At 45.3% G+C, this 12,827-nt stretch overlaps 2 protein-coding genes across 2 annotated transcripts in view; one reads left to right on the forward strand and one right to left on the reverse strand.

Annotated features, from left to right (window-relative positions):
* Positions 1 to 3,033: 3,033 nt before the first annotated feature.
* On the reverse strand, positions 3,034 to 5,378 carry LOC102269850 (WAP four-disulfide core domain protein 5). The gene is made up of 3 exons (XM_005903171.2): positions 5,294 to 5,378; positions 3,284 to 3,424; positions 3,034 to 3,190 (listed from the first exon to the last, which is right to left on the reverse strand). The coding sequence occupies exons 1-3, from the start codon at positions 5,376 to 5,378 to the stop codon at positions 3,051 to 3,053; spliced, it is 366 nt and encodes a 121-aa protein (XP_005903233.1). The 3' UTR covers positions 3,034 to 3,050.
* A 4,304-nt stretch (positions 5,379 to 9,682) lies between these two features.
* Positions 9,683 to 12,827, forward strand: part of PI3 (peptidase inhibitor 3) — a 28,769-nt gene continuing 25,624 nt past the window's right edge. The window contains exon 1 of the mRNA XM_070382131.1: positions 9,683 to 10,012. The gene's annotated coding sequence lies outside the window, so the exon portion shown is untranslated. The remainder of the gene's footprint in view (positions 10,013 to 12,827) is intronic.

The following is a 12,827-nucleotide window of genomic DNA, read 5'->3' on the forward strand; positions in this document are numbered from 1 at the left end:
ATAGGAAAAGGAGTATGTCAAGGCTGTATATTGTCACCCTGTTTATTTAACTTATATGCAGAGTACATCATGAGAAACACTGGACTGGAAGAAACACAAGCTGGAATCAAGATTGCTGGGAGAAATATCAATCACCTCAGATATGCAGATGACACCAGCCTTATGGCAGAAAGTGAAGAGAAACTAAAAAGCCTCTTGATGAAAGTGAAAGAGGAGAGTGAAAAAGTTGGCTTAAAGCTCAACATTCAGAAAACGAAGATCATGGCATCCGGTCCCATCACTTCATGGGAAATAGATTGGGAAACAGTGGAAACAGTGTCAGACTTTATTTTTCTGGGCTCCAAAATCACTACAGATGGTAACTTCAGCCATGAAATTAAAAGACACTTACTCCTTGGAAGGAAAGTTATGACCAACCTAGATAGCATATTCAAAAGCAGAGACATTACTTTGCCAACAAAGGTTCATCTAGTCAAGGCTATGGTTTTTCCAGTGGTCATGTATGGATGTGAGAGTTGGACTGTGAAGAAGGCTGAGCGCTGAAGAATTGATGCTTTTGAACTGTGGTGTTGGAGAAGACTCTTGAGAGTCCCTTGGACTGCAAGGAGATCCAACCAGTCCATTCTGAAGGAGATCAGCCCTGGGATTTCTTTGGAAGGAACAATGCTGAAGCTGAAACTCCAGTACTTTGGCTACCTCATGCAAAGAGTTGACTCATTGGAAAAGACTCTGATGTTGGGAGGGATTGGGGGCAAGAGGAGAAGGGGACGACAGAGGATGAGATGGCTGGATGGCATCACTGACTCGATGGATGTGAGTCTGAGTGAACTCCAGGAGTTGGTGATTGACAGGGAGGCCTGGCGTGCTGCGATTCATGGGGTTGCAAAGAGTCGGACACGACTGAGCAACTGATCTGATCTGATCTGATCTGACCAGGTCTTAGCTGTGGCATGTGGAATCTTTACCATCTGAGCCACCAGGGATGCCCCACATGTGGGCTCTTTTACTTGCAACATGTGGGGTCTTTTTTTCTATTTTTTAGTTGCAGCATGTAAACACCAGGGCTTCCCTGGTGGCTCAGACAGTAAAGCATCTGCCTGCAATGCAGGAGACCTAGATTCGATCCCTGGGTTGAGAAAATCCCCTGGAGAAGGAAATAGCAACCCACTCCAGTACTTTTGCCTGGAAAATCCCAAGGACAGAGGGGCCTGGTAGGCTACAGTCCACGGGGTCGCAAAAAGTCGGACACAACTGACCGACTTCACTTCACTTCATGCAAACTCTTAGCTGTGGCATATGGGATCTAGTTCCCCAACCAGGGATTGAACCTGATCTCCCTAGAAATTGAAGAAATACGAAATTAATCACCTCATAGTTTCTGTGGATCAGAAATCTGGGCATGACACGGCTGGATTCTCTACCCAGGGTCTTACTAGGTTGAAGGTGTCAGCCAGGGTCATGGTTCTCATCTGGTGTTTGAAGTTCTCTTCTAGCTCACAGAGTGTTGGCAGAATTCATTTCCCTCTTGTTGTAGGATGGACCTTTTCCTGCTTGCTGTCTGCTGGGGATCACTCTCAGGAATGTCCCTTGGGATGGCTGTGTGTGTGTGTGTGTGTGTGTGTGTGTGTGTGTGTATGCACGCGTGTGCACGCTAAGTTGCTTCAGTAGTGTCTGACTCTTTGCTACCCTATGGACTGTAGCCCACCAGGCTCCCCTCTCCATGGGATTCTCCAGGCAAGAATGTTGGAGTGGGTTGCCGTTTTCCTTCTCCAGCACATCTTCCCGACCCAGGGATTGAACCCTAATCTCTTACATCTCCTGCATTGGCAGGCGGGTTCTTTACCACTAGTGCCACTTGGGATGGCTGTCATTCCCTTGACACCCCCACTCATTAAGCTCTGACTATGGACCAGGCCCACAAGAACTGGAGGCCAGTGAGTTATTATCCAATGGTAGAGTCAGACCCACCCATAAATAATGACATCTCACCTGTTCAGACATTTCCCAAATGATCGTAGGGTGTGTCTGGATGCAACATCGTACAACAGTGACTCTTGCATTGAGAAAGTTCTTTTTAATCCTTCTGATTACACCAGCAAGAATATCCCAGATTAGAGATCTGCGTCTTTAACGTCTCTTTAACCCTCGTTAATCTTCCTTTATCACAACAGAAACATAGAGCAGGCTTCATGCTCACAGTTCTGGCAGGTGGCAGTATCTAGCCAGAATCTAGTATTATTATTTCATATCATTTAATTAGACATGATTTAGTTACATGGAACTTAATTGCTTTCATTGCATCTGCTTTTACACTTACATTCTGTTTGTGACAAGTGACCCTGCTTATCCCATTTAAAGTAGTGATATCCAGTTTTTCTTCTCAAGTAAATTTATTTTTATACAAAAGTGAGTCCCTTGGAAGAAAAACATTAGGTCAATAGGAGTACAGGCAATACACAAAATATTATGATGCTATTTTGCAGGTATGGCGAACACTGTGAACAGATTGATGTTTGGAAAATTCTTCTAGAACAGTGTTTATTAAAAGGTTGGAATTTCCACTGGCAGAGGGGCTTCTCTCTGGGTTGCTGTGTCCCAGACCCCACCCATCTTCATATCTTCCTGCAGAGAACCCCATCCCGAGGTTCAGAGTTATGGATCCTAAGCCAGAATTAGCCTGAGGAGAGAGAAGGAAAAGGTTAACCCCCTTTCCATAATAAAGCTCTGGGTTCTGGGCCCAATTCCCTCATCGAGGCCCCATCAGCCCAGCCACGAAGGCAGGATCCCCCGCCCTCCTTCACAAGGGCAAACTGAAGCTCCGAGTGTTTAGGGCTGTGGTCCAGGTGATAGGAGTTCAGCAAGAGAACAGGGACCCCCAGTTCCTCTGTCATCCTAGAGGACCCCTCCCACCCCATCCACTTTTCCAGTGCTGGCCACAGGAGGCCCAGGCTTCTGGGAAGGTTCCTGTTCAGCTGGTTGAACTCGAGGAATCTCTTAGGGCTGGGGCTCAGAGAGGGAAGGAGCTTGCCCGAGGCACACGCAGCCCTACCTCAGACGGGGTTTCTGCAGTCCCGGCCGCAGGCACCCAGGCAGCACCGCTTGCGGCCCTGGCAGTCCGAGTCCTTGGAGCACAGGTGCTGCACGGGGCTAACGCAGCGCAGACGGTCCTCGGGGCATCTGCCCATCTTAACTGCAACACGGGGACCGGGTGAGCCCTGCCTGTGCCCCGGCCCTGGGGTCTGGGGTCTGGCTGGCACTCAGCAAGGTGGAGAGGGACCCTTACCTGAAACCTTCCGGACACACTGGAGGAAGCACCCTTGGTGACAGCACTTCATCCCTGAGGGACACTGGCTGTCGTGCAGACACTGATCAGGCACGGAGAGGAGGCAGGGCCCGTCATCCGGTGGGCAGCCCCCAGACTTCTCTGTAAGAGAACTCCCCAAATTTTGCTACTGGAGGCAGTTCAGAATTCAGTATAAGCGCTGTCCTGGGGATCGCGCGATCTAAATTCTCCATTCCGTACTTCTTTGCCCATTGTTTGCAACTTTTTTTTTTTTGGAATGGACTTGCTTTTTTTTTTTTTTAATTTTTTATTGACATCTAAAGTGAAATGTAACATTATGTTAGTTTCAGGTGTGCAATGTGATGATTTATTTTTGTATGTCCTGCAAAACGATCACCACAGTGTCTCATTAACGTCGGTCACCATACATAGTTAAATTGTTTTTCTTGTGATAAGAATGTTTAAGATCAGTTCTTTTAGCTACATCCAAATGTGGATTGTAGCATTATTAACTGTAGTCGTCATGCTGTACACTGTATCTTCGTGACTTATTTTATATCCGGAAGTGTGTACGTTTTGAACCCTTCACCCATTTCACTCCCACCCCTACACCCTACCTTTGGCAACAACCACCAAGTGTTTTCTGTATCTATGAGCTTGGTTTTTTGTTTTTTAGATAATCCCATATGGTATTTATCTTTCTCTGATTTATTTCACTTAGCATAATGGCCTCAAGGTCCATCCATGCTGTTGTAAATGGTTGGCAAGGCTTTTGTTGTTGTTGTTTTTTAGTTTGTTTGGTACTCCAAGCCTCAGTTTTCTGTCTGTGAAATGGGAAGCTAGACTCCATCCTCCCACGGTTGGTTTGAGACTCAGATGACATATAAGGCGGGGAAAAAAAAAAACAACGAAGTTCATAATCTCCACCGGGGCAACTAGACCGCGCCTGGCCTGGCCCCAGCCCATGACTCTGGTTTCTTCGTCTACCCTGTCTCCACATGGCGGCTCCTGATCAACTCCAAGCTGCTTCTCTTTGTAGGCCCTGTTTTTTGCCCCATGTATTACTCTCAAGTTTTCATCTGCCTTCCCTAACCTTCTCTCCAAATCCAGGCTCCCCACTCACAGACATATACACAGAGACACAGTCATATACACACACCGGTGTGGTCAGAGTGTTACAGGCCCAGAAGGGATGGAAGTGGAGGCATCGCCTGGGTGGGGAGGCACCTGTCTGGCTATCTCTGCAGCCCCAGCCTCTGCCATCTGTTGACAGGTCAGACTCAGCCTTTTAAAGGAGGTGGAGGAGAAGAGAGGTAGAGTAGGTAGAGCTTCCTTCTGACAGATCCCCGAACCCAGAGTTGTACACAACTCCGGAGTCCCTTTCACAGATTGGGCTGGGAGACAGAGAAGCCTGGAGAAGGACACAAACAAGATGGGCAGGGGGCCAGTCCAGACCTCGTTTCCACAGAGGATGACAGAAAAGACCATCTCCCTGCCATGCAGACCCACAGGTCCAGACGCCCCCATGGAGACACCAAAGAGCAGGGACCGACCGTCCACTCCAACCCTCCCCAGAGGCACAGGAAGACACGTGTTCTCACACGGACATGCATGCAGGCTCAGACACACACGTGTGCAGTCGTCCCTAGGGATACATGGGCAGACGCAGATCACACTGACAAGCAGGCACAAAGCTACACGTTTAACTAGAGGTAGACGCATGCATGTGAACACAGTCCTACACTCAGACGTGTAGACAGGCAAGCACCAGGAAACTGGCAAGAAAACATTTACAGCTGCACACGCAAACAGGCTGACAGGCATGAAGATGTACAGACAAGAGGCAAGCTGCTGAAAGTACTAAGAAGTGGGCACACGTGTGCACACACACACACACACACACACACACACACTTACACTTCATTGCCTACCTTCCCCCAAACCCTTATTCTCGCCTTAAAGGTAGAAACCACCTCTGTCCTTGGAGCCGAGGAACCTACCCATACTCACCTCCCTTCCTCCTGCCCAAGGCAGCAGGTAACTGGCTCTCCAAACCCAGGAGGGCCACCAGGAGGAGGAGGCTCTGGGCTCTCATGTTTCTGTTGCTGACACCTGATAAGGTAGAACCCAGAGGCCCCCAGATTAACACCTACTAACCTTGGGAGGCTAGAGCAACTGAGTTAAGGGAGGAAGGAGAGGGGATAAACAGAGTGGTATGTGTCTGTCTCATCCTGGCCCCACCCCCTGCCCAAGAGCCACCGTGCAAGGCTGCTTGTGTAAGAATTGACGATGGGTGAGGACTTGCCCTGCGTGTCAGGGACTGGGATCCGGTCCTGCCTGTATCGCCTACTTGGGTTGTGATTTGGACAAGCCTTGTCCGTGTTTGGACTTCAGGTTTTCTCATTTGTATAAAGGGTGAGAGTTGTTGAGTCAGATGGTCCCTTCCTTAGGTCTCTAACATCTTGAAGCCCCAGCCGTGGCTTAGGTGGAGGACAGAAGTCAGCTTTGAATGTCCAGGAAGGGTTTGCAGAGCTCTGAGACCTGCGAAGGGAAGCATTCAAGTTAGGATTAGCGCTCTCTGCTGGAGACAGCTGGCCCAGGCTGCCCCAGTGAGTGGGGCCAGCCCTGGTCTCTCCTCTTGGGCTCTGATGGATGAGAGAGAGAGACCATCCTGCCTTTAGTAAGATCACCTTCAGTGGCATCTGGTAGAACTGCCCTCTGCTTGGAGCTGGCTGAGCTATCAGGGGTGGATGATGGAGCGAGGCTTTAGGTTTGGCTGCGGTGGCTGGTCACAGAGGTTGAAGGTGGCCTCTGGGACCCCTTCCCTGGCCCTAAGGGATCCTGAGCAAAAGGTCATCTCAGCCAAGCACCCCCGCCTAGATTTCACATCATCTGGCTCCTGTGTTTGGTGGAAGAGAGATAAGTGGAGCTCAGAGTCCTAAGGGGCCCCAAGCGGAAATGTACTGAACCTGAGTAACTCACCAGGACAGGAGGAGATCAAGGCCATCCTCCCCGCCCTCCCATTTGAAAGATGAGGGAACAGTCGGCTGTAGATGGGAGGGGGCTGGCTCAAAGACACAGTTAATTCTTAACTAGGCTGGGATGTCTTCTTCGTGAGAACATCGCTTCTCCATGATCCCCATCCTGTTCTCGGAAGCGAGGCGATACCTCCTCTGACCCTGAGAAACGAAGAGAATGTTCCAGTCCAGGACAACCCTCACAATCAGGAAGTGCTCCTGGGGGTTTAACCTCATGCTATCTTCTAAGCTCTCAGGAAAAGAAGGGCCCTGTAGTTCATGATCTGATGTGACTTTGGAAATTCTGGCATCCCCTTGGCAGCTTTGTTTAGAAGGAAAATTTTATGAGGCTGATTTTTATTCCTAATTACAAACTACACAGACTACTTGGCTGTTGTTCACAAGAAAGTTCAATAAAAATCTAAATCCCAAACTGAAGCTCAGAGAAGGAGAGCTATTTTCCTGAGGTCACACAGCAAGTTCACGGCAAAGCTGAGACTGACTTCCAGGCCACTGTTCTTGAAGTCACTCAGAGTATCTCCTTCCAGGAACTTGAACTTCCTTGGCACCTCCTTGGAACAGGACTGTGAGACCAGTGCATGGACAGCAGAGCCGTGAGGTCACTGGGGTCTGTCTAGGAAAATCCCCCTTCCACTGTAGGTTCCTGCCACCCCTTAAGTCTTCCCTACCCCCAAATTATTATTGTCTAGAGAAACACTGGGCTGGATGAAGCACAAGCTGGAATCAAGATTGCCGGGAGAAATATCAATAACCTCAGATATGCAGATGACACCACCCTTATGGCAGAAAGCAAAGAAGAACTAAAGAGGCTCTTGAAAGTGAAAGAGGAGAGTGAAAAAGTTGGCTTAAAGCTCAACATTCAGAAAACGAAGATCATGGCATCCGGTCCCATCACTTCATGGCAAATAGATGGGGAAACAGTGGAAATAGTGGCAGACTTTATTTTTATGGGCTCCAAAATCACTGCAGATGGTGACTGCAGCCATGAAATTAAAAGACGCTTAGTCTTTGGAAGAAGTTATGACCAACTTAGATAGCATATTAAAAAGCAGAGACATTACTTTGTCAACAGAGGTCCATATAGTCAGGGCTATGGTTTTTCCAGTAGTCATGTATGGATGTGAGAGGTGGACTGTAAAGAAAGTTGAGCGCCAAAGAATTGATGCTTTTGAACTGTGGTGTTGGAGAAGACTCTTGAGAGTCCCTTGGACTGCAAGGAGATCCAACCAGTCCATCCTAAAGGAGATGAGTCCTGAGTGTTCATTGGAAGGACTGCTGTTGAAGCTGAAACTCCAATACTTTGGCCACTTGATGCAAAGAACTGACTCATGTGAAGAGACCCTGATGCTGGAAAAGATTGAAGGCGGGAGGAGAAGGGGACAACAGAGGATGAGATGGTTGGATGGCTTCACTGACTCAATCGACATGAGTTTGGGTAAACTCCGGTAGTTGGTGATAGACAGGGAGGCCTGGCGTGCTGCAGTCCATGGGCTCACAGAGTCGTACGTGACTGAGCGATCGAACTGAACTGAACTGAGAGGACACTGCTCATGCCACTAAATTATTCTAACATATCAGAGACTCAGCGTGTTTTGCCTTATCATTTATTTCTCAAAAGAGACCACAGGAAGGAGGTTACTATGCCAACCAGGCAGATGGAGTGCCTGCCAGTGGAGCTGAATCTCAGACTCCAACAGGAGAGATGCTTAAAGAGCAGGGACCTCCCAGTAAACTGTTGCAGAACACGTTCTGATATTCCTGGGACATAATGAGGTGAGATGGCAGGGCTAGCAGAGCTGAGGGTTGCTGGTCTGGGTTGGAGCCTGCAGGGAAAGTGGGTGTGCCCAGTAGGGAGCTACCTGCAGGTGTGGGGAAAATGTGCAAGACCCAGTGTGGAGACTTCATTTTCCTCCACAGTCTGTACTGGCTGCTGGGCATTAGATAAAATAGCAACGTCTTCCACATATAGCAATGACCACATATAGGAGAGGAACCTCGTCATCCCACCCTCCCAAGCTCTTGGTTGTGTCTCGAACCCTTGTAATTGTCCAAGCCACCTTCTTTGGTCTTCGTGGCTTGAGGGTGTGCCAAGACCCTCTCCAATGTGAGTATTTTCTTGCTTGCCCAATATGTAGCACTGGCTCAACTCATTACTGGATTTCCTTCAATGGCTTTGTGTTGTAGCTGTCAACTTTGTGTGACCAGGGGTGGAGGTGAGTTGAGGAGCCTCCTGTGTCTCAGTCATGGACCAGAACTTCCTGTTTTCAGTTCTTTTACATATACATCTGGGAGTGGAATTGCTGAGTCATCTGGTAATTCTATGCTGACCTTTCGGAGGAACTGTCAGGCTGTTTTGCACAGAGTTCACACCATTTTACCTTCTCCCCAGCAATGTACAAGGGTTCCAATTTCTTCACCTCCTGGTCGATGCTTGTCATTTTCCATTAATTTTTTTTTTCTTAAAGTCACACTATTGGGTATGAAGTGGTATCTTGTGATTTTGATTTGCATCTGCCTAATGACTAATGACTGGAGAAGGAAATGGCAACCCACTCCAGTATTCTTGCCTGGAAAATGCCATGGACGGAGGAGCCTGGCAGGCTACAGTCCGTGGAGTTGCAAAGAGTTGGATACAACTGAAGTGACTTAGCAGCAGCAATGACTAGTGATGTTGAGCATCTTTTCCTGGTGCTCACTGGCCACTTGTGTATCTTCAGAGAAATGTCTAAGTTCTTTGCCCATTTTTAAATTGGGCTGTTCATCTTTTTAATGTGGAGTTGTGAGATCTTTGTATAGTCTGGGTCATAGGCCCTTATCAGAGACCTGGTTTGTTTCTTCTTCTCAGCAGGATCTTCTCACTATCCTGCTAGGATCCTTTGATGCACAAGTTTTTAATTTTGCTGAAGCTTATGTGTTTTAAATATCCTTTGACTTGAAGCTTTTATATATAAAGCAGTCAGTGGACTTACTCTTTGAGCTACCTCTCTCCCTCATCCTCCTATCTGATGGAAATTTTGGTATTTGTACTTTATCACAATAGGTCACATTTACATACTATTTATTACTCCTTCATCAGACCTAATTCCACAATGAAAATGTTCAGTACTCAATAATAATATCTTGTCTCTTGGAAACTCCCCAGGAAAGTTATCAGAAACAATATTTCTTGAGTTCTTGCACATTTACAAATATATTTAGGTCAAGGACAAATAAGTTGTACAAAAATCCTCAGTGCGTATTTTCTTCCATAGAGTATCTAAGTTTTGCTTCACTATTTTCTGGCATTGAGTATTGCTGTCTTACAACCTGGTTTTTTAAGGTTTTGTTTCTTTTTTAGTTGGAGGAGGGGTGTTGGCCTCCTGAAGGCTTCTATTTTTATCTTGAAAGACCACAATATTTACTTGCATTCATCTTGTGTTTACTATAATGTGAGCTTTTATACAGCTTATATGATTTCCAAATTTCTTTCTGATTTTAAAATCAGAGTCAGGAACTATCTTTTGAAAGGAGTATCTTATTTGAGTGGGAAGGGTTGGAAGTAATAGGTTTCTTAATTTAGCTCAAGGGCTCCCTCCTCTGTTGCAGTTTTCCTAATACATAGGTGGACTTCTCTTTCCTAGGCACTTGTTGAAAGAGGAGGGCTCCCACCATCAGACCTGGCCACTATGAGATATTACTCCAGCATTGCAAGGTAACAACCGCTCTCATAAATACCCTGTATTCTTCTCTATTTATTTTATTCATATCTCCCAGCTCTTGTGTCCTGCCTTGCTTATTCTCAGACCCACTCACTTCAGCTCCCACTCAAGGTGGGCACTTTGCTTTCTGAGACGTGAATATTTTCTAATTGGAAGTGTAAGTATGGGAGGGAGCTGGGGTATGGCAGGTACTGTGCAGAGTCTCCATCTACATGCATTTCAGCTGCTCCCAGACTGCCTTCCTGCAGGGGTTGTAAATCAAATGCCTATCTTTTCCCAGACTCTTTCATATCCAGGATTTCACGGGTGATTCGGGTTCTTACAATGAGATGTGCTCATACAATAGCTGAAATTCTTTTTCTGCTTGAACTACCTAGGTGATTTCTTTTGACTGCCTCTGATTCATGCACTGTTTTACTTTTACATTATGACATATTTTATACATCCCTTTGTAACACTTATAATGATTATATGTGTATATAATCATTTCTTTAGATGCAACTCTCAATTACCCTGTTTTCTCCACTCACGTGATTACTTGAGTGCTTTATTCTAACCTATAATGAATTTTGGTGGCTCAGTGGTGAAGAATCTGCCTGCCAATGCAGGAGATGTGAGTTTGATCCCTGGGTCAGGAAGATCCCCTGGAGAAGGAAATGGCAACCCTCCCCAGTATTCTTGCCTGAGAAATCCCATGGACAGAGGAGCCTGGGGGGCTACAGTCCATGAGGTTGCAAAAGAGTTGGACACGACTTAGCAACTAAACAACAACAAATTATGAATTTTAATTTTCTTTATTTGATATGTTTGGATCATAAGAGTAGTGATTTTTGTTGTGATGAAATAAAATTCTTATTTCCAGGCAGGATAAGAAAAAATTAAACACAAAATTCTCTCTGCATCCATTTGGGCCTCTCCCCTCCCTCCCTAATGTGTAGTGTGAGCTTGCATTACATATTAACCAAACTTCCTCGAAGATAGGAGTGTCTGCTTGACCTTAAAGATAACATTTCCTCCTTTCTTCTGACATTAGCAATATAATTTCTTCAAAGGACAGTATTCTTTCCCAACTCTGCTGGAGATCATAGACTTCCCACCCTCTTTATATGGGCTTACCGGCACTATGGTCCTTGGTGAACTTTGTATAAAATATCAGTATGTCATTTTGATGTGTGATCCTTTGTCTCAAAAACGTGTATGCCTGTGCCTTCAACTTGCACCTGGCGGAACAGTTTCTCAGAGCTTTCTGAGAGTCTCTCTTCCGGGTTATAATCCTCAGTCTGGTTCAAATAAAATTCCCTTTCTTCTTAATTGTTAACTGAACTTTCATCAACAGCTGTAACAAGAAAAAAATTAGAAACTGATATGGATAAAGGCAGAGCTACTCTGCTTGTCCTCTTTCCCGTCCCATCATCATCATTTAACCAGTATTCACAGCAGTGGCTATTCCTTCAAACACTTTTCCTTTTTCACACATAAGTATTTTCATATACAGGAGTTCTATGTTCAACTGGAATATTATCAAAACCCATATAGTACTCTCCAACTTTTTTTTCTGTTGGTAAGATTGCATGGACATCACTGGAAGTCAGTAAACAGAGATCTAGTGATATTCATTTTTTGGTAATATATTTATAAATGTAACAGGATCCCATCAGACATGATGAGTTTTTTGGTAAAGCAACATTTATTTATTTATTTTCTTCTCCTTCCTTCTATCCTGCCTTCTTAACCTGTATCCTCCTTCAACCACTTCAGTTCAGTTCAGTTCAGTTGCTCAGTCGTATCCGACTCTTTGTGACCCCATGAATCCTAGCACGCCAGGCCTCCCTGTCCATCACCATCTCCCGGAGTTCACTCAAACTCATGTCCATCAAGTTGGTGATGCCATCCAGCCATCTCATCCTCTGTCATCCCTTTTCCTCCTGCCCTCAGTCCCTCCCAGCATCAGAGTCTTTTCCAATGAGTCAACTCTTCACATGAGGTGGCCAAAGTACTGGAGTTTCAGCTTTAGCATCATTCCTTCCAAAGAACACCCAGGACTGATCTCCTTTAGAATGGGCTGGTTGGATCTTCAACCACTTAGGGAATGTATATTAATATTATGATGTGCAGCCTTCTTAATATGACAGTAGCAATATTTGTTTACTATAACCAAGTTAGAAACATACTCTCATTATGTGCAAGTCATCTCTCTGGTGACTCTATTTTTTTTCATTTGCATATCTGTCTATGGTTGTTGTAATACCACTTTATCATAATTATTACAGCTTTAAAATAAAACTTGATATCGCCTACATCAAGTCTTATTAAATTATTCTTCTTCAAGAGTATTTTTGCTATCTTGCCTTTTGCATTTTTTGTATGCATTTCAGAATTGCATTGCCAAGTTTCTCTTGGTTTACTTTTGCAAAAACTTTTCTGGGGGTTTGATTGCATTGAGACTGAAAATCAATTTGAAGAGAATTGGCATAGTTATCATATTGAGTCTTCCAATCCATGAACATCATATACATTTCTGATTTGGGGGTATTAAAAAATGTCTGTCACTAAAGTTTTATAATTTTCTTTGTAGTGTTTCTGCACAAAACCTATTATGTGTATTTATAAGCTCTTCATGTTTTATATGATTATACAAATTATTGATAGCATATTAAAAAGCAGAGATATTACTTTGCCAACAAAGGTCCGTCTAGTCAAGGCTATGGTTTTTCCAGTGGTCATGTATGGATGTGAGAGTTGGACTGTGAAGAAAGCTTTGCAATGTTGAAGAATCGATGCTTTTGAACTGTGGTATTGGAGAAGACT

Source organism: Bos mutus, chromosome 13, assembly GCF_027580195.1.
Source record: "Bos mutus isolate GX-2022 chromosome 13, NWIPB_WYAK_1.1, whole genome shotgun sequence".
NCBI classification, from domain to species: domain Eukaryota; kingdom Metazoa; phylum Chordata; class Mammalia; order Artiodactyla; family Bovidae; genus Bos; species Bos mutus.